Source organism: Eurytemora carolleeae, unplaced genomic scaffold (assembly GCF_000591075.1).
Source record: "Eurytemora carolleeae unplaced genomic scaffold, Eaff_2.0 scaffold469, whole genome shotgun sequence".
Classification (NCBI taxonomy): domain Eukaryota; kingdom Metazoa; phylum Arthropoda; class Copepoda; order Calanoida; family Temoridae; genus Eurytemora; species Eurytemora carolleeae.
This window is the reverse complement of record NW_019396442.1, coordinates 43,291-66,252: the sequence shown is the minus strand read 5'-3', so window position 1 is coordinate 66,252 and position 22,962 is coordinate 43,291. Positions and strand designations below refer to the sequence as shown.

Below are 22,962 nucleotides of genomic sequence, written 5' to 3'. Positions count from 1 at the left end.
TTTGATAAAATTGTATAAGGTTTCAAATATTTACACTAAGGAAAGATGGAACCAAAGAAAGATGGAACCAAGGAAAGATGAAACCAAGGAAAGATGGAACCAAGGAAAGATGGAAGAATGGATGCAAGGTAGGATGGAACCAGGGAAGAATGGAACCTGGAACCAAGGAAGATTGGAGCCATGGATATATGGAATCAAGTAAAGATGGAACCAAAGAAGAATGGAACCAAGAAAAAAATGGAACCCATGAAGAATAGAACCAAGGAAAGAAAGGATGAAAGGAAGGATGAAAAAGTGAATGAATGAATACGAAGGTTGCGTGTATAAGCGTAAAGTATATGGAAAGGTCCGCACTATACTTTACCCGTCAACAACCCTGCGCCCTGCATAATTTTACCAAGTTTGCAAAACAAACTATTTTTGGGTTTAATGTGCAGACTGCTGGGTGTTCCTGAAATGTGGTAGACTCCAGGGTGTTCCTAAAGTGTGCAGACTGCAGGGTGTTCCTGAAATGGGTAGACTCCAGGGTGTTCCTAAAGTGTGCAGACTGCAGGGTGTTCCTGAATTGTGCGTACTACAGGGTGTTCCTTAAATGGGTAGACTGCGGGGTGTTCCTGAAATGTGCAAACTACAGGGCATTCCTTACATTGGCAGACTGCAGGGTATCCCTGAAATGTGCAGACTGCAGAATGTTCCTGAAATGTGCAAACTCGAGGGTGTTCCTGAAATATGCAGACTGCAGGGTGTTTCTGAAATGTGCAAACTACAGGGTGTTCCTTAAATGGGTAGACTGCAGGGTGTTCCTGAAATGTGCAAGGTGTTCCTAATGTGCATGGTGTTTTTAAAATTATCCTAAAATTAAAATTAAAAACATTTCCGTAGTTCTACCGAGTTCCTCAATCTAAGTTTATGTAAATAGATGCCGGGTGACGAATTGTAATCACCTCTTTCCAACTTGTTTTAGTACACATATTACACATGCGTACGATACACATACGGACGATATGCGTAAATATATTTATAATCAAGAATGAAAAGATAAATATTAGACCTAGACCTGTCAACCTAAGAAAGTGAACTTGAAAACAGAATAAATTTATTTTATGATGAAAAGGGGTAATTTTCGCGTCAAAGCCTGAGTGGACAGGAGCTTCATGCTTCGACTTTTTGCGTAGTTTTTGCCCCAGAACCGCGTAATTGCGTAGCCTGGTGGTATGCATGATAAACACATAGAAAGATAGACGAGATTATTAAGATAAAGAATGTTAATCAAACAATACTTCAAAAAAAGTTAAATTATTTCCAACTATTTTTTACTTTGTAAATCTGTAAATCTTCCGCATGTAATTTTTTTTAAATATTTCTTCTCCACACACACAGAGTATTAATTATTATAAAATTGTGTAGATTGTGTAGTTTTGTGACCATGCTTCTATAATAATGAATCTACCTATCTTATATAATTTCATTTATGACAAATTACGCCTGTCAGTCATTATTCTAATTATTTTCAGAAATAGAAAATAATTTTTTAATGTTTTCTGAGTTGGGGAATATATTGGTTTGTAACCACAATTATGATATATTATCAGGTTCCTCCAGTTTTGATGGATTTTTGAACGGATGGGGGGGGGCGCAGGAGGGGGCAACGTGACAAAGAAGGGGTCAAAAAGTACACTAAAATGACTGTAGACCCAAAGAGTGGCATATCCGATTAACAACGGTGCCTTTAAAAGCTAGCTTTTTCTAATCAATATCAATGTGAGGTTTTCAAGAGTTCTCTTTCAAAAATTAGTTATTTTCAAGTGTGGTTTCTCTACTTTGGTGACTGGCTGATTTCTCGCAACAGAAACTATGAAGGAATCATGAGAACTAAACACTTCTCAAGCTGGAAAAACGACGATATCTTCTATGACCCTTCTAGCATGTAGGGTCACTTGAAGAAAAAACTTTAAAATATTTCATACATTGTAACTTGTCTATTGAACATTGAATCAATATTGAAGAGAAACCAGAAAAGAAAAGAAAAGAAAAGAAAAGAGAATGGCAGGAAATCAAGTAAAAATCTAAAAGTGTCACGCAGAAGCTTTAAATCGGATAGGTTCAAATTGTTTGAAAGAAAATTTTTAATTTAACAATTGCCCATTGCACATTGAACCAAAATAGTGCGCAATCAGAAAAACAAATAAAAAAGCAAGTGCTAAAAATCAAAGATAATCACAAATTTTGTAGAAACATTTTGGACTCAATAATAATTATTGAAGTATTTGTTCCTCTATTCTATGATAAATATTGTTCCTCTATTCTATGATAAATATTGTTCCTCTATTCTATGATAAATATTGTTCCTCTATTCTATGATAAATATTGTTCCTCTATTCTATGATAAATATTGTTCCTCTATTCTATGATAAATATTGTTCCTCTATTCTATGATAAATATTGTTCCTCTATTCTATGATAAATATTGTTCCTCTATTCTATGATAAATATTGTTCCTCTATTCTATGATAAATATTGTTCCTCTATTCTATGATAAATATTGTTCCTCTATTCTATGATAAATATTGTTCCTCTATTCTATGATAAATATTGTTCCTCTATTCTATGATAAATATTGTTCCTCTATTCTATGATAAATATTGTTCCTCTATTCTATGATAAATATTGTTCCTCTATTCTATGATAAATATTGTTCCTCTATTCTATGATAAATATTGTTCCTCTATTCTATGATAAATATTGTTCCTCTATTCTATGATAAATATTGTTCCTCTATTCTATGATAAATATTGTTCCTCTATTCTATGATAAATATTGTTCCTCTATTCTATGATAAATATTGTTCCTCTATTCTATGATAAATATTGTTCCTCTATTCTATGATAAATATTGTTCCTCTATTCTATGATAAATATTGTTCCTCTATTCTATGATAAATATTGTTCCTCTATTCTATGATAAATATTGTTCCTCTATTCTATGATAAATATTGTTCCTCTATTCTATGATAAATATTGTTCCTCTATTCTATGATAAATATTGTTCCTCTATTCTATGATAAATATTGTTCCTCTATTCTATGATAAATATTGTTCCTCTATTCTATGATAAATATTGTTCCTCTNATACAAGGATACAAGGATACAAGGATACAAGGATACAAGGATACAAGGATACAAGGATACAAGGATACAAGGATACAAGGATACAAGGATACAAGGATAACAAGGATACAAGGATAATATGAAGAATACAATCAAGTTTAACAGGTTTGATGACAGGAGACGATTATCTCCTCTCGCAGCCTGGAAATATGCATTTATATAGTTCTCTATTTATCTTTCTTTCTATCTATCTATTAATCTATCTATCTACAGGGTGTTGAAATTCAGAGCAGGGTTGACCAAATCTGATTATTGTTTAACCATGTAGTCCTCTAACATCTTGTTTCCAGCACCCTTCATCTATCTATCTTTCTATCTACATCTATCTATCTATCTATCTATCTATCTATCTAGACTGTTATTACCTAACTATCCTTATCTCCCTATCTCTTCTGTCTATCTGTCTAACTATTTAACCTCTCTCTGCAAATATTTAACTAACAACCATTATTATTTTCAAAAATTGTTGAAATTTTGAACAGCTAACACACCCTTATTGTCCTATTTCAGGTCCTCAAAACAAGGCCCCTTGAACAAATATAAAAATAAAGGGAAAAAATGTATTTTCAAGATTATGGTTAAAATTCCCTTGTTTTAACCATCTTATTATTTTAAACCTTGCCTACATCTATTATCCTGATGAGACAATACAGTTTATCTTCTCATATATCTAATTTCCAAACTAAGGTGTTTTTAACTGTATGTAATATGTAAAGAGAATAGAATATGTATTAGAGGGGGATTTAGACAATCTCTCGGTATGAATTTTTTCAGTCCCTTTCAGCCTGAAAGGGAGTTCAAAGTGTACAAATCATGTAAATGTTCACAAATTATATGCATTAGAGTACAATAATACAGTATGTTCCCTAGACTATCTATTTCAATTTCGAATTTTTTAAAGCTTTTAAATAAACTTTATAACGAATGGTGAATAAAAACATCATTTGATTTATAGTTATAACGGAAAATCATCGTTTTTAAAGTGAAAGGCATAGAGTCTATGTGAAATGATCAATGGTCAATTATGAAACCAGCCTATTTCATGATTTGTTTTTTTTAACAATAATTTTAGATTTTCTATAAAATGATATTTCAGGGCCCAAAACGTTATATAGCATAAATATGTGAAGTATGGAAACAGTACAACAAAATGGCCGTTTTACACTTTGTTCTAGTAAATTCCCCTCTAATATATATTCTTTTCTCTTTGGTAATATGTTTGCATGATGAATATCCCTGAAGGATGGCTTTATACTTGAAACTTGTAATGGCTAAGTTGTCTAATCATTTTATCTGATGGCTAATAAATCAAATAAAAAGTAATCTGATGGCTAGATTAATTAATAAAAAACATGATGGATAACTTATCCAATAAAAAAATATTCTGATGGATAACTTATTCCATAACAAGTTATCTAATGGCCAACTTGTCCAATAAAAAATAACTTGATGAATAACTTATTCAATAAAAAATACTTAATGGCTAACTTATCCATTAAAAAATAACCTGTTATCTAACTTATACAAAAAAGATGTAACCTAATAAATAATTTGTCTAATATAAAGTGCTCACCAGAACAAATCTTACTGATCACCCAATTATAAGATTTTATTTATAACTCTCCGTTTACCAATCCCTCCACCCTCCCCCTCTTCTTTTTCAACATTTTTTCTGGACAAATATGATTTGAGGCAACTTAACCCGGTCAGTATTTCTTCTAGGGTTTCTTCAAGTAGTTTAAATTCTTTAATTCAGTTTAATGATGGTTTAAGGATGGAGTTTACTTACAGCACAAACTTTAAACGATTTAGTCCTTCTAAAACCGTTAAAGCCCCGTTATTATAATAGATTAAAACTTCCAGTTAAGAAGTTATATCACAGATTCACAAAACTTCTATTTATGAAGTTATATGACTGATTCACAAAACTTTTATCTGGAAAATTCTGTCAATTTACTTTCTTGTCCCTGCTGCATAAATTTTCATAAATTCTAACATTTGCGCATTTCCATATATATTTTTGTACATTTGAACATGTATTTATAATACTGTCATGGTAATTTTCTCGTTACTAAAAGTTTGAAAAAGAACCCGCAAATGAAAGGTGTAAGCTGTCAGATAGAAAAACAAGAATATTTTCAAACAAACTTGATAAAATTTCAATATAAAGGCACAGTAATATTCCTCAACTTTTTTGGTTGGTTTAAAGCAATGTTGTATAAAGATTTGGTTTTGTTGTATTAGCATAGATATTGGTGGTATTAGTAGTAAACTGGCCTAATGAACCTACTAAACTAACCCTAGACAATATACAGTATACACTCACAAGATGGATGAACTAGATAAGTAGTTTAGCACAGATACCTCATCCTGATTAGTCAGAGAAATAACGATTTTTCGAGTTTTGTTGCGCTTTTTAGATTTCTCTCCATAATTTACTTCCATATTTCTTCCTTCTCTTTTTTAAAGTCGATCCAGGTTTACATTCTTTATCTAAATTTTGTTATTTTATAAAAACTAGTTTACTAACTTTTTTTTCTCATTTTGTATCCCTCTTCTCTTTTGTTGATCAATTTTCTCTGTTTTCATCCAATGCATAATTTCTTGTCTATTTAGTCTAATCCAACCAATGTGTTTTGTTCACAAGTTTTACGTTAAAAAATCTATCTATCTATCTATCTATCTATCTATCTATCTATCTATCTATTTATCTATCTATCTATATATCTATCTATCTATCTATCTATCAATCTATCTATCTATCTATCTATCTATCTATCTATCTATCTATCTATCTATCTATCTTAGGGCGGCCCTGTAAAAATTGTTCAGAGGTGCACTTTTTCTTTTGAATAGATATATATAAAACTAAGAAAAATCCAAAATATTTTTTATTTTGGACCATTTTTTTCGGTGCCGCCGGAAAAAAACGTGATTTTTTGGCCATTTTTGAACTTTATTGATTTTATTTCTTAAAACTTTTTTAAAATCCAAAGTTTTTGACTGAGAATAATGTTTTATATCATTTTGGAAATCCCAGATAATGTTCTAAAAGATAAAACCAACTTTTATTGAATATTTTGAAAATTCATAGTTTTATAAGCTGTTTTAGCCCCAAAATCATCGATTTATTGATGCGCACTTGCACCTCACTAACATACCCTGAGAACTGAACAAAACAAAACAAAAAATTTCTTCATTTTCTGTATTTTATACTTAATCTAAAATGTCATTACTTTTTGAAATACCTTCAAAAATGGTCGATCAATGAACAGTTCAAAAACTCCGTTTTTTTTGAGTTTTTTAAAAATTGTAACTCTCTTATAATTTAATGACGTGTTTGGACATTTTGAACTTGTTCTTTTAAAATGTTCATAAAATGCATAGTTTTTGGCTTGGAATGTTGTTTAATATCATTTTGGAAACTCCAGATACTACTTTATAAGACATTATAAAAAAAATTTTAAAAAATTGTTGAAAACTATTTTATTTTCATGTAAGTTTAGTCGAAAAATAATCTGGTTTTTTACTATACACTAACCTTGTCAAAACACTCGCTGACAAATATAAAAACATTTTTTTAGTTTTTCACTTTCTATTTGATATACTCTATGCTTAATAATTCAGACAACTTAAGAAATCTATAAATATTTTGAAGTGATATGTTATTGAAGAAAAGTGATTTTCCTCCACTTCAATGACATGTATTGGAATCCTTGTAGAATCGCCAAATTTTAACTTCAAGTCAAGGTTGGACACAATTTAATATCAAGCTATAAGTTAAACATGATAAATGGAACAAAAAATTGTTTTGCATATTTTTCATCTATAGCATTGCACGTTTTTCTTAATTGTCATGGGAAAATATTTAATTTTTGAAAATATTTTTGCACACAACAATCAAAAGAGATCGTCTGAAACACAATAAAGCAGACAAAATTTGGATTTGAAACTGCCGTTTACTACATTTCTGTGAACTTGCAGCAAGAAACCTACTGAGAAACTTAATATGGCGAAAAATCAGGACCATTCTCAAGAAAAGGGCTGATTGGAGACCAGTTATGTCTATTGAATCTATGAAAATTGTTCTTTTTTTCCCTATGCCAAATGAACAGTTCCCCAATGTACCTAATGACTTCATACTGAATCTCTCTACAGTACCAAAGATATCTTTATCACATATGCAAATGGGATTATATCTGAGCTGGGAACTTTTGATTTCTGGATATCGGGATTAATGCTTAATCCACTCTTTTTCTTTATCTCTAGATTAAATAATGCTTGTTCTCCTCTTGTTATTAATCTCCAGATTAATTAACTGATCGGGATTAAGGATATCCCATTCAAAAGTTTTCAGCGCTGGAAATATTTCCACTGACTTAGAAAAGAATAAAATTGGCCCAAATTCTAATTCCAGATGGGTAAACCAGTTCTCCAGACTGTTAAGAATATATGCAGCAACAACAAATCCTCCTCATTGTCTGATACGTATCACAGAGATGAAACAGCAGTTTCAAATCCAAATTTTGTCTGTTTTATTGTGTTCCAGAGGATCTCTTTTGATTTTTGTGCACAAAAATACTTTCAAAAATTAAATATTTTTGAATGACAATCAAGAAAACCGTGCAATGCTGAGATGAATAAAATGTAATATAATTTTTTGTTCCATTTATCATGTTTAACTTATAGCTTGATATTTAAGCTCTTTAAATTGTGTCCAACCTTAATCTTACAGGGACTGTAAAGAAAAAATAAAAAGGGGGTATAGGCTGAAAGCAAAAATGCAAAATAATTTGATATTTGATTGTGCGTAACCTTGACCTGAAGTTAAAAATTGACGATTCTACAAGGATTTCAATAAATGTCATTGGAGGAAAATCACTTTTCTTCAATAACATATCACTTCAAAATGTTTATAGATTTTTTAAGTTGTCTGAACTATTAAGCATAGAGTATATCAAATAGAAAGTGAAAAACTAAAAAAAATGTTTTTATATTTGTCAGCGAGTGTTTTGACAAGGTTAGTGTATAGTAAAAAACCAGATTATTTTTCGACTAAACTTACATAAAAATAAAATAGTTTTCAACAATTTTTTAAAAAATTTTTTATAATGTCTTATAAAGTAGTATCCGGGGTTTCCAAAATGATATTAAACAACATTCCAAGCCAAAAACTATGCATTTTATGAACAATTTAAAAGAACAAGTTCAAAATGTCCAAACACGTCATTAAATTATAAGAGAGTTACAATTTTTAAAAAACTCAAAAAAAACGGAGTTTTTGAACTGTTCATTGATCGACCATTTTTGAAGGTATTTCAAAAAGTAATGACATTTTAGAATAAGTTTAAAATATAGAAAATGAAAAAAAAAATAGTTTTTGTTTTGTTCAGTTCTCAGGGTATGTTATTGAGGTGCAAGTGCGCATCAATAAAATCAATGATTTTGGGGCAAAAACAGCTTATAAAACTATGAATTTTCAAAATATTCAGTATAAGTTGGTTTTATCTTATAGAACATTATCTGGGATTTCCAAAATGATATAAAACATTATTCTCAGTCAAAAAATTAGGATGTTATAAAAGTTTTAAGAAATAAAATCAATAAAGTTCAAAAATGGCCAAAAAATCACGTTTTTTCCGGTGGCACCGGAAAAAATGGTCCAAAATAAAAAATATTTTGGATTTTTCTTAGTTTCATATATATCTATTCAAAAGAAAAAGTGCACCTCTGAACATTTTTTACAGGGCCGCCCTAATCTATCTATCTATCTATCTATCTATCTATCTAGCTATCCAACTATATGCCTATTGATCTATCTATCTATTTCAATATCTGTCTTTATACACTGCCCTGGTTTAGTTCTATTGTCCCCTATATACCTCTCGATGATCTCCAATCTATAGAACACAATGAAAACCATTCAATTCTATTTTTCAAAAATCTTAAAAATGAAAATAATTTTAAACAAAAAATACAAATAGCAAATACATAGGAAACATATTTATTGCGAGAGAAGGGGCAATCATCTCAACGTGTAAAGCTATATTGGTGGAAAACCTGTAGTTCTAATTAGAATTTGATAAACTATTCGTTATATCCTGGGCGTTTTTTTTATATAGAACCTTCAACTGGACAATTCAATCAGTTTAGGTTTTTGCATTATATTCACGTACTGGCCGGGACCGATCCAACTCTTATCTTTACCGTACACGACATATATCAGATAACCGGCCAGGCCGTATCTATACCGTAGACGACATATAGCAGATAACCGGCCAGGCCGGAATCAAACTAGCCGTAGTGTACAGAGGCCTGATATTTGACCCTGTACGGTCCAGCAATAAACATGGATTAAATGGGTAGCGAGAATATAGGCAGGTTGGATCTTTGTGAATAATGCAAAGTTAGGTTTTTTAATTTTCAATAGTTGACAAATCCTCAGCAACATTTCATAATAAAAAGAATAAAAAAGACAACAATCATTCCACTGTTTTCTGGTTACCACTGTATCATAGTAAGGATGGAGAGATGAACGGATGGAAGGATGAATGAATGAATGAATGATAAAGAGAGAAGTTCTATCCGGGTTTTTAGGTATTTTTAACCTCATTTAGATATTATCTATGCACGTTTACTCAATACTGCACACAGACACACACCACACATACACACACAGTTCACACAGCACACAATAGGGAGGGTAGGGTTCAGAACAAACCTATAAAAAGATTGGGATGAACTCTTAAACATATACTTCAATCTTCATCTCTCTACTATCTATCTATGTAATTATTTCTTGCGCATATTTATCTATCTATCTATTAGTCCATGTTTATATATTTATGTCTATCTATCTATCTACTTCATGTTTATGTATTTATGTCTATCCATCTATCTAGTTCATGTTAATGTATTTATGTCTATCTATCTATCTAGTTCATGTAAATGTATCTATGTCTATCTATCTATCTAGTTCATGTTAATGTATCTATGTCTATCTATCTTTTCTACTTCATGCTTATGTATTTATGTCTATCTATCTATCTAGTTCATGTTAATGCATCTATGTCTGTCTATCTATCTAGTTCATGTTTATGTATCTATGTCTATCTATCTATCTACTTCATGTTTATGTATTTATGTCTATGTATATATCTACTTCATGTATATTTGTCAATCTATCTATATAATTAACCCCCGATGTAAAAATGTTGATTAGTGAAATCCATCAGATTTTCTCGATTTAAAAAAAAATTATCTTTCGAACTCATTTTTTGTCTTACTTCAAACACGTTTCTTGTTTTGTTTTCCATTTTAATTCCTTTTAACTCTGCTCAACCCTTTTCTCCTGCCTTCTAGAAGATTAAGGGATTAAACAGAGTTCCAGGAGGGAGAAGGGGGGGAATGTGGATTTATCCCCTAGGGATGGGGAAACTAGACACTTATGTAGAGTAATGGTATAGCACTTTCAATCTTACTAGAATTAGGTTCAAACATGAGAGAGTGGAGATCATAGATAGATATATAGATAGATAGACAGATAGATAGATAGATAGATAGATAGATAGATAGATAGATAGATAGATAGATAGATAAATAGATAGATAGATAGATAGATAGATAGATAGATAGATAGATAGATAGATAGATAGATAGATAGATAGATAGATATATAGATAGATAGATAGATAGATATATAGATAGATAGATAGATAGATAGATAGATAGATAAGATATATAGATAGATAGATAGATAGATAGATAGATAGATAGATAGATAGATAGATAGATAGATAGATAGATAGATAGATAGATAGATAGATAGGCAGTAAAACAATGCTTAACATTCCTGTTATTTTTAAAAATTTACAATTTAAACATGTAATTTTATGGTTAAAAATTATTTTTATTTTCTTCTTAAAAAAAATATTAAATAACATTTTTTTCATGTTCCCATTGTAGTATTAGGAATCTAGTCTATTGTTTTAAGCGTGAAACACTGTTGACTTTATACTTGGAGAGGGTCAGTAAGATAATAGGGGAGTTAAGCCAGGGGCAATATATTTCCTGGGTGGGGGAGGGCAGAAAAATTGCATAATTGTGTATAAATTTAAGGATTTCAAATTATGTTTATGTTTGAACAAGTGTTGAAATGATAAAATTGTTCACCCCTTGTTTTGGACTGTTCTTATCACAGGAGATTTAGGGTGACAACCCTTTTACGGAGTTTAGCTAGTTGGATAGGTAGATAGATAAAGTTAGATAGCTAAACTCTATTTTTCAAGCTATTTTGATTCTTGGGAGCAAGGATTCTTTCAGTGGAATTAAACAATAACTATTTTATTCACCTTATTTGCTCAATTTCATCTAAAAACAATAATGTGGTATAAATCGTCATTTTTCCTAGCTTGAAAGTGTCGACGTCTGAAAGTTCTGTAAAAGATCCTCAGTTTCTCTGTAGTATAAATGCACAATTCATTTTTAAGAAAACCCACGATTAAAATAACCAATTTGTATTCATAGTGCAGTCATATATAAGTATACAATTAATTAGCTGAAAATTACTGCATAAAAGTGGTCAGCAATAAATAAGTGTAATCTAAATGGACAAGTGCATGCATCAGAACTAGTTTTAGAACAGATAGCTTTCAGTTTCCTTGTATTCAAGGTTTTACAGATAAAGCAACATGTCCGAAAATTTCATATTATATATATATACTTTGCTTGTTTCTTTGTATCCAATAAACGTCAAAACGGCAGAACCGATTGGGCCCAAATTTTGTTTGTGACCACAGAGAAGGCTTATGGATGATCGAATTTTCTCACAAAATTCGATTATAGAAATTTTTAAAATTCCACAAAAAATTTTTTATAAAATCCGCGAGTTTTTTTTGTTTTGTTTTACAGTGTAAACAAAGAGAATATGTTCACAATTGAAATAGCTAGAAGATTATAGCCTATATATGAAAAATTAATTATCCTTAAACCGATCACCCTAAACTAAGCATTCGGTGAGAGTACTGCAGATCACTGCAGTACTCTCACCGAAAGAATAAGGGTTTTAGTGGAGAGAGTGTGTTCTTAAAAATGTATATAATTTTATTATGGACATGCTTATTTCTTTTAGGCATAAAATAAGTGTAACTGCGATTCGTTCTCTGTACGTCTTAGAAAATGCTGCATAAAATAATTTAATTTGTTTGTAGATTGGGGTAGGAGAAACCTTAGATATTTTTTTCAAAATCGTGTTTTGAATAATTTTAACATTTGTTTTTTTTTTCATGGTAAGTTTTCAACCTTTTCAATCACTAAACTTTTTAAATTCTAAGTTTTTAATTTCGTAACCCCTCTTACACCCCCTTTATTAGAGTCTACACCCTATGAGCTGTCACTACCCGAAATTCCGAAACTTTGACATGAAAATCCGCCAGTCTTTCTGCTTTCCCCTTCCCGCCAGACCGCCTCCAATCAGCGGCCAGACATTGTATCCAACCAGCCAATCAGAACAGAGATTCACAATTCGTTCCGACAAATGGAACTAGAAGCATTGTCCGTGCACAGCGGGAGAGGGCCAATGAAAACGCTGCGCTTTCTTAAATTTCCGGAAGTCTGTAAAACAAATAGGCGCTCAGCCCAGTCAGTTCCGTGATAAAGCAAAGCAAACAGGCCAGTTATGCAGTAAAACAAACAGTTAAATTACAAAAATTCTTAAGTGGTTGATTAATTGATTGATTTTGAACCGGAAGTGATCAAAATGTTGGTTCCATCTGATATGGTGAGCGCTCAAACCAAACTTATGAATCAGATAGAAAAGTTTCAAACACATCAAGTCAGGCAGGGGGATTTTTTCATACCAGAAATATGCATTTCTTAAAATTTTCAAATCTACGGTGATGTATAATATTTTATTCCGAAAAAAAAAAGTTAAATTATGGTTGAAATAATTTCCACTGTATTTTTAGTGATAGAAACATTGGTATCAGGAAAACCATTCATGATGTCTGCACAGTGGTTCAAGATATGCTCAAGGAACAAAATTCATCAAAATACTTATCACTGAAGTTTTGCGACCCAACCTTCAAAATACTGGAATAAAATTAAAGCTCAGAGACATAAACTATTCAGTTTCAGAACAACAACAAATTAATATTACGAACCAATTATAAAAATTTATGAATATTGATCTTCTATCAATTTTGCATTAATTATTTAATTATAGATCGGAGTGTATTACTTAAAACGAACATATTTTTATCAATACTGTAAAATTTGAAAACGAAAATTAAAATAGTTTCTTGGTTATCATTTTCTTGTTTTCAAGATAAATGCAAGTTAAAAAAAAAAGATTATAATTTCTCTGTACAAAAAATTAATATTATCCATAAATGCATAATTCCCCCCCCCCCTCCACCACCTCTTCAAAATATCTTTTTGAAGATATCAATTATAGTGCCAATTCGAGAACGAAAAAAAATTTTCCAAAAATGTACTCTTGGTTTACCTGTAGATGATGATGATGATGTTGATGAACCAGGAGGTTGAGGCCCAGGAGCCGAGGTTTATCTCCTCCCTTACAGAGATCAACGGCCGGTTCGACGGCCTCCGTGTGATCTCCCCGACAGAGTTTGAGGTGGTCCTCTACTTAAACCAGATGGGAGAATTTAACTTTATAGGTATTAACCAACCTACCGCAAAAATATCAGAATATCAACTGCCAAATGATCAAAAATCTTTAACTGATCAAAAAAATGTACGCTAAACAGTTAGTACAACTATTTTTTTTTCCAAAATATCATACAGTTTTACAATAAAGTTAATTTTAAAGTTTAAGGTATTCTTAAACATATTTTTATCATAAAACGTCTTTTTTTACGCAATCTATTTTTTCTTATTTCTCTTCTCTTCTATTTTTTCCCTTTATTTTCTTCTTTTTTTCTTCTACGTTTTTTCTCTTTTTCTTTTCTCTTCTTTTACTACTCTACTCATCTGTTCTCTCTTCTCTTTTCTTCTCCTCCCTTATCTCTTATTGTCTCCTCTTTGATTTCTCTTTGTTGTCGACATTTAACCGGTTTTGAGATGAACAATGTAGCACGAACCGTTGTTATGATTTTTCTCTGATTTGTTTACATTTCTAGCTTGTAGACCTAATTGAAATGTACTGCGTTTGATCATTTGGCATTTGATATTCTGATATTTTTGCAACCTACCTAGCTACTCACCTCGTGTCAAACTAAAATAGATTCACGTATTATTAAAATATTTTTGATCATAATTCATAATTCCTTTTTTGAAGAGCAGAAAAATCTAATTTCAAATACGCAATTAAATTAATTTTCTGTTCTTAAGCTTAGGCTTTAAATCAAAATTAGAAGAGCTAAGAGGTCATAAAAGCGTACCAGTTATTTACCGTAATTTGACCTATTTATCTAATTTCAGATCCAAGTCTAGTTTTTGCATTTTGCTAACATTTTTCAGTTTATTCTGTAATGTCATATATAAAATATCATTGTTTCAATTCATTCATTTTTATTTTTGTTCTCTGTCCAAAATAAGACAAGTTTTAATTTTTATTAAATGATGTGTTAAACAGAAATTTGACCATGAAAAAGACAATCATCTACAGAAATATGAGAGTTTACTACTTTGGTGTAAAATAAAATTACAAGTACATCATTAAATGAAGGAGTTTGTGACAATGTTTGAAAAAGTTTTTGATTTCGATTCTATCATGTCTACACTTTATTATATTATATATTATACACTGCAATACTATATTTTGATATATTATTTCTTTTCAAAATTTAATTTTGATTTGTGAGAAAAAAAATTTTTTCTAAAAGACGTTTAGATATTTAAGGTTTTTTCTAACAGGGGGGTACAGAAAATGAAAAAATAACCCTTGTTTACAATTCTTTTCTTTTATATTCATTGTTTTATTTTTTATTTTTATGAAATTCTATTGAACGTTTAACGATTTTTTCATGTTTTGACCTTTCCAGAATCTTTTTGTATATTTTACAATAACAGTAGTGAAAAATACATAGGTTCTTCTAGATTCTTGAAATTCAGGAAGATTTGTTAATTGATTAATTAATTACAGACGATGGTTCTATGCCTGGCTGTGCAGTGCTTAAACTTTCAGATGGTAGAAAAAGGTGAAACTCATTATTTCATTACTATCATCATTATTATTATTATTATTATTATTATTATTATTATTATGATTATTATTATTATTATTATTATTATTATTATTATTTTATTGGATACAAACAGACAGACAGACAGACAGACAGACAAACAGACAGACAAGCCAAATTTATACATAGATAATGGATAGATTGATGAAATCATAGATAACTTTTTCCCCGAGCCTACTTGTTCTGTTTATTCACAAATTTTGGTTTTACAATTTTCACATTTGGATTGGTATATTTGTTTGTTGGTTAGTTGGTTTACACAGGGGTGTCAGAGAAATTAATAGCAGGGGGGGGGGGTTGTCTACAATTTTTTTGACGAGCCTAAAGTTTGAAATAAAAACGGCGATGTGTTTAGTTTAGTTTTGAATGCTTTTAGCTTACCTCCCCCCCCCCTACATCCCCCTTAAATTGATTTTTGTACACCCCTTGGTTTGATGAACGATTACTAGTAATTGCTGCATGCAAACCTAAATTCTCGTGTTTCCAAACCACACAATCCACAAATCCACCATTTCCTTCCTCGCACACAGAGACATCTGGTGGTCACTCAACCAGATAAACACCAGTTCCTGTACAATATAGTAAAACAACCAGATAAACACCAGTTCCTATACAGTAGAGCAATACAACCAGATAAACACCAGTTCCTGTACAATAGTGTAATACAACCAGATAAACACCAGCTCCTGTACAATAGAGTAATACAACCAATTTACCCCCGCAATAGTTTCCTTTCACAGTCCTCAAAGCCAAGAATTAAAACAATCTGATTTCAAACATTATTTTCAAGTCTGTAACAAACATTTTTAATGTTTGATTTTAAGTTTTCATAACTACTTCGTAAATGAATTTAACACTTGATAAAAATTCAAATTTTCTTCTCCTTTTATCATTGCAAACAGATTTAGAAGATATTTGAAATAATAAAGCTTTACGCCATTTGGTTGCAAAGATATAGGAAAACCAGAGCAGGGGAAAATTTTTACGTTAATTTCTTTTAAAAAGTAAAAAACAGACCGCAATTTGGAAATCACAGAATGAATAAATTGAGACTTTACATCGTTTTAAATAAGATTGTGACTGTCATGAATTGATAAAGTTTTAATTCGTTACTTAGTTTACATGTTTTTCGTCACACCCTTTGTTTCAAAATATAAAAAGGACTCATAATATTTTCATTTTAGCGCAGAAGTTATCTCTAGATTAAGAAAGGGCTGTAAAGTGTCAGGGATTGTGTAAGGCTTGAAGATTATAAATAGCTTAGTTTAGGTTTAGTTCAGGTTTAGTTTGTCCAGACGAACAAAATAAAATAATAAAACTGCCATTGTTCCAATCTTAAATCAGTAACAATTCCGCTTAACCGAAAATTTAAGGATTTATCTTTTAAACCATAAACATATTTAAGAACAGGTTTAAGAATGAAAATTCAGGGTAATTTTGAACCTTTAATACAGGAAAACTGTCTCCCCCCCCCCCCTTCGCCTCGCCTGCCTACCTATCAAAATTCTAAAAATTCGATTGATTTACTGTTTCTCTTGATTTAATTTGATTTATTAATTAATTCGTTTGATCATTCGTTAAATGTTTCTTTCCATACTTCGTTGTGAATTCATTGATTAAATTTTTTATCTAACCCATAGCTTAACTAAATTAACAGATAGAATAATATACGTCGTCTTTTCAAGATTTAAAGCTTTTGTTCACAATAACACTTAAGCAGACGCCCAAAAGTTTCGCACATGCTGCGTAGAATTACAAGACAGAGAGAGATGCTTTTCTACGCAGACTGCGAGTAGGTTCTTCGGGCTTCTGTCTCAGGGTTATTGTGAACAAAAATAACCTTTAAATCTTGAAAATCTAGTGTCCTATCTGTTATATTAATTAATCTATGCTCTAACCATTTACTTTAGTTTTTTCAATAATTCAGTTTTTTAAATATCGTTGATTAATTGATTATCTAGTTGTTTATTCAATTGCTTAACTGATTACCAAATAATTTTTTTTATAAATAACTTATTGATTAATTTTTTATTAATTGATTGATTAATGAAATAATTGTTGAAATTGATTTTTTGATTAGTTAATTGAATAATTCATTAAATGATTGATTGACTGATTTATCAAATATTTGATTGATTTATATTCTAGTTGCCCAAGCCTGTGATAAATCCTCCTACCGTGATTCAGTAAAGATGATGAACGATGCAAGTGAAGTTAAAATTAGGTAACAAGTTTTACTTATTTGGAGAATATACTAGACAGCATCTTACAACACTTTTCCTTAATTTAACCTAGTTTCTTCACAACTTTATAAATGTTTAGAAATCCTTCTATATCAACAAAACAAGTTTGCTTTTCGTGAACACTCCCTTTAAGTTGAGATTGGAGCGATATTCATGTTTCCATTTTTTTATTATATGTTGAGCTGGGAACTTTAGAATTTATGTGAATATCCAATGTGGACACTTTTAATTTCTTGATTGATCCGCTTTTTCTCTCTCTTTTTGTATATTCCTTCCAGATTCATACCAATTAGAGTTCTCGCTTTTCAGAATTAAACTATAGATTAAATTAATCTTGAGATTAATAAAAAGATGATATCAATCATTAATCTCATATCCACAATTCTAAAGTTTTCAGCTCAGAGCAGAAAACTTTAGAATGGGATATCCTTAATCCCGATCTGTTGACTTATCTGGAGATTAAATTCATGAGGACAACAAGCCATATTTAATCTGGAGATTAAGAAAAAGAGTGGATTAAGCATTAATCCTGATATCCACCATTCTAAAGTTTTCAGCTCTGAGCTAACAAATAAATATACACTTAAATCATAGAAAAGATCTCAACACTCACTAAAAATTCTAAATTTCTTTCACTAATCACAACCAGATGTTGTTGACCTTTGATATTTCAAATAATGAATAGTTATTTAGAGGTGAGGGATAAGTTCCTTTAGATAAAAGCAGGCGTTAAAATCAGAAATTCAAAATAATATATAGCTTTCATTCGAGTTTTTCTAAAAAATTCTGAAGTCAAATATTCACGTTTGATTGAATAATATTTTAGAATCCGTGAAAAGTATGTAGTTCAGATAACACCAGCCTTCAAGTGCAATGGAGTTTGGCCAAGGCAAGTTTTTAAATGAAAATGCTTTTATAAAAAAAATTGATAAAACATTCATATCTTTATAACAGTTGCATTCTTCCCTAGGTCTGCTGCACACTGGCCTTTAATGCCGATGACTTGGCCACATCCTAATCTAGTAGCTCAAGTTAAGGTGAGATGCAACTTTAATGTTTAAAAAGATAATGTTTACTACAAAGTATGTGTTGTGGTTTTGGAAGAACTTGAAGATTTTTGGAAATAATTTTATTTTCAACTTCAACAATAAATTTGGAATTTAATTAGGTTTGATATTGTTGTAAGAAAACGGTTCTAACCTTATAATTATTCAATCCAGGCCGTCATAGCTTGAGTCCTGCTAATAATTTAATATTCAAGCATTGCAATATGCCTAGCAGCTGGTATCAGGCAGTAGGAAAGGACCAGCAGGCAGCCAGGCAGTTAAGCAGTCCGAAAACTAGAAAGATAGTATCCTGTCAAGCCATATCATATCATAACAAGATTATAACATGATAACAAACAAACAAAAACAGACAACAAGTATATTCACCAAAACAATACAATTTCAAGAAATGAAAAAAATGTATTTGATTAGTTTAAGCAAATAGTTTAAGATAATAAAAAACGAGAAATTCTTAAATTAACTTGGATTTTATTTAGATGGAAGGATTTGATTTATTATCCAAAGAATCTGCAGCTCTTCAGAACAAGCAATCCAGCTCATCCATGGAAGGAGATGCCTGGATAATATCCTTTCAGGTGAGATCTTTACAATACAATCATTTACTGCTGAGATAAAAACTTATAAATAAAAAAAAATTAATTTAAAAACTTCTGCTAACATCAAACCTATATAAGGAGGCTGAGGCTCAACTCTTAATTGGAGGTTCAAGAAAAAAATGTCTTTCAATGCTGAAAACTATTCGAGATAGACACCTTGATCTACAGGTATAGACACACTTTCATATAGATAGGTAGATAGATAGATATAAAGATAGATATATAGATATACAGATAGATACTTAGATAGATGTAAGATGGGTAGACAGATGTATAGATAGATGGATAGATGGATAGATAGATAGATAGATAGATAGATAGATAGATAGATAGATAGATAGATAGATAGATAGATAGATAGATAGATAGTAGATAGATAGATAGATAGAAAGATAGATAGATAGATAGATAGATAGATAGATAGATAGATAGATAGATAGATAGATAGATAGATAGATAGAAAGATAGATAGATATATAGACATATAAATAGGTAAATAAATAGATTTATAGATAGATCATTAGAAAGATAGAGACAGAGAGAAATAGACGAATAGACAGAGAGAAAAATGGATGGATAGAAAGATAGATAGATGGATAGATAGATGAACTATACCGTATATATATTTGATAAATGGTAAGGTCGGCTCAAGATACAGATTTTAAATATGTTTAGTCTAAACCTTACATTCAATTTAGATACGAGACTTTGAGGGGGGGGGGGGAAGGAGTAGCAGAGGGAAGGGGGTATACATAAGTACAAGGGGAAGGGGGGTATACATAAGAAGAAGGGGGAAGGGGGGTATACATAAGTAGAAGGGGGAAGGGTTGCAAGAGTAAAGGGGAAAGAAAGAAAGAGAAGTAGAAAGAGAAGTAGTTTATGGATGAGGGGGTATGAGACACTAACCCTCTATGGTGCCGGGCCTCTTACCCTGGAACTCTGCCCCCCTGGAACCGGGAACTATTGCCCCATGGAACCCCTGCCCCCCCTGCCATTTTTCTCCTTAAGCATCCGGTTTTATTTTCATTATAAAGTTTGATAATGATGTGGGTTAAACAATTGGTTGACAAGATAATTAGGTAGTCAGTTAGGTAGATAGATAGATAGATAGAAAGATAGATAGATAGATAAAAATATAAATAGATGGAGGATAAATAGGTAAAGAGATAAATGAAATATAAATAGATGAAGGATTAATAGATAAATGAAATATAAATAGATGAAGGATTAATAGATAAATGAAATATAAATAGATGAAGGATAAAAACCTAAATGGATAAATGCAATTTTAGATAGGTAGATACAAAAGTGGAAAAATAAGAATACATATAGATAGAAAGTTGAATAGATAAATACATAGTAGATAGTGCATGGATAGACCTGGAAAACATGACAGATTAATTGGCCAGGAAACGGATATCATCATATTCTTCTCATAACAGTGCATATACCAGGTCTACTCAGATAGATAGATAAATAGAAGAAAGATAGATAGATAGATAGATATAGATAGATAGATAGATAGATAGATAGATAGATAGACAGAAAGATAGATAGATAGATCGAAAGATAGATATATATAAAAAGATAGATAGATAGATAGATCGATAGATAGACAGAAAGATAGATTTCAAATTAAAGTATATGTTGCTAAAATGACTAAAACTATTATCGTATAGGGTAACCCTGTCAGCTGTTATGTTCTTCAAACCCTTATTCTGTATGAATGTGAGAAACATCCAAGGTATTATTTATCTCTCTCTCTCTCTCTCTCTCTCTCTCTCTCTCTCTCTCTCTCTCTCTCTCTACTTCTCTCAGTTATCAAAATTCCATGTGATTACCCACAAAGGATGAGATTACCGAGACAACTTCAGTGATTTTATTAAAATATATTTCTTAAACTCTTCATTCGCTGCAGCTGTAAATAAATTTCTCGGCCAAATTACTATTTAAGGGTTAGCCCAAAATCCAGCTATTTATCTATTTATTTATTTGTTATGTTTTAATACTTTCCAATTTATACTTCCTATTCTCATTGTGCTCTCTCTACTTCTAATCTTTATATCCCACATTTATTCTTTCTTTTATTTATTTCTAAAAAAACATACTCCTACTTGACTAACCTTACCTACTCCCACTCGATCTTTCTTACTTGACTGATCTCACTTACTCCAATTTGAAAATCTTACCAACTCCAACTTGACTTATCCTACCTACTCCTGCTTGATTAATCCTATCCACTACCACTTGATTAATCCTACCTACTCCTGCTTGATTAATCCTACCCACTCCTGGTTGACTAATTCTACCTACTCCTGCTAGATTAATCCTATGCACTACCACTTGATTAATCCTACCTACTCCTGCTTGATTAATCCTACCCACTCCTGCTTGACTAATTCTACCTACTCCTGCTTGATTAATCCTACCTACTTCAAGCTGATTAATGCTACCTACTCCTGCTTGACTAATCCTACCTACTCCTGCTTGACTAATCCTATCTACTTCAACTTGATTAATCCTACCTACTCCTGCTTGATAAATCCTACCCACTCCAATTTGATTAATGCTATCTTCTCCTGCTTGATTAATCCTACCTACTCCAACTTGATTAATCCTATCTACTCCTGCTTGATTACTCCTACCTACTCCTGCTTGATTAATCCTACCTACTTCAAGCTGATTAATGCTACCTACTCGTGCTTGATTAATCCTATCTACTTCAACTTGATTAATCCTACCTACTCCTGCTTGATAAATCCTACCCACTCCAATTTGATTAATGCTATCTACTCCTGCTTGATAAATCCTACCTACTCCAACTTGATTAATCCTACCTACTCCTGCTTGATTAATCCTACCTACTCCAACTTGATTAATCCTATCTACTCCTGCTTGATTAATCCTACCTACTCCAACTTGATTAATCCTACCTACTCCTGCTTGATTAATCCTATCTACTCCTGCTTGATTAATCCTATCCACTCTTGCTTGATTTATCCTACCTACTCCTCCTTGATTAATCCTACCTACTCCTGCTTGATTAATCCTACCTGTTCCAACCTGATTAATCCTACCTACTCCAACTTGATTAATCCTACCTACTCTTTGTTTGATTAATCCTACCTACTCCTCCTTGATTAATCCTACCTACTCCTCATTGATAAATCCTACCTACCCCTCCTTGATTAATCCTACCTACTCCTGCTTGATTAATCCTACCTAATCCTGCTTGATTAATCCTACCTACTCCTACTCTAACCTACTTCTGGTTGACTAATGAGTACTCCTGTATAGAGAGGAGGAGTGGGAGGATGGATGTTTGGGAGACAGGATTACAGGAATACTTCTTCAACTCATTTCATGCTTACAGGTTGGTAGATAATATAATATAATCATAATAATAGTATTTAATTGTATGATTTTATTTGTGATATTTGCACATAGTTGTATTTAAATGAAAATAATGCAAAATCAGCTTATTGTGTGGTTATAATATTTTAACTTGATATACTTTGAATTTTCGTTATGAAAAATAAACTTGAACAATGCAGTTTACTCAATTTTACAAAATTACCATTACTCCAATCTCAATATATAAGTTGATACTTTATATTAAGAATTTGTGACAGCGTAAATATTTAATAAATATAAATCTTATAACTTTGAGAAAAAGAATTTTTGTT

General features: G+C 31.1%; 1 protein-coding gene across 1 annotated transcript; it reads left to right on the top strand.

The window, feature by feature from the left end:
- Nucleotides 1-12,654: 12,654 nt before the first annotated feature.
- LOC111703391 (protein mab-21-like) lies at nt 12,655-22,679 on the top strand. The gene is given in 11 exon segments (XM_023475319.1): nt 12,655-13,004; nt 13,133-13,199; nt 13,705-13,843; nt 15,271-15,337; nt 17,508-17,594; nt 18,440-18,502; nt 18,584-18,650; nt 19,157-19,255; nt 19,355-19,444; nt 20,956-21,020; nt 22,574-22,679. Coding segments are annotated over 11 exon segments (912 nt in total). The 5' UTR covers nt 12,655-12,924; the 3' UTR covers nt 22,662-22,679.
- Nucleotides 22,680-22,962: the final 283 nt, after the last annotated feature.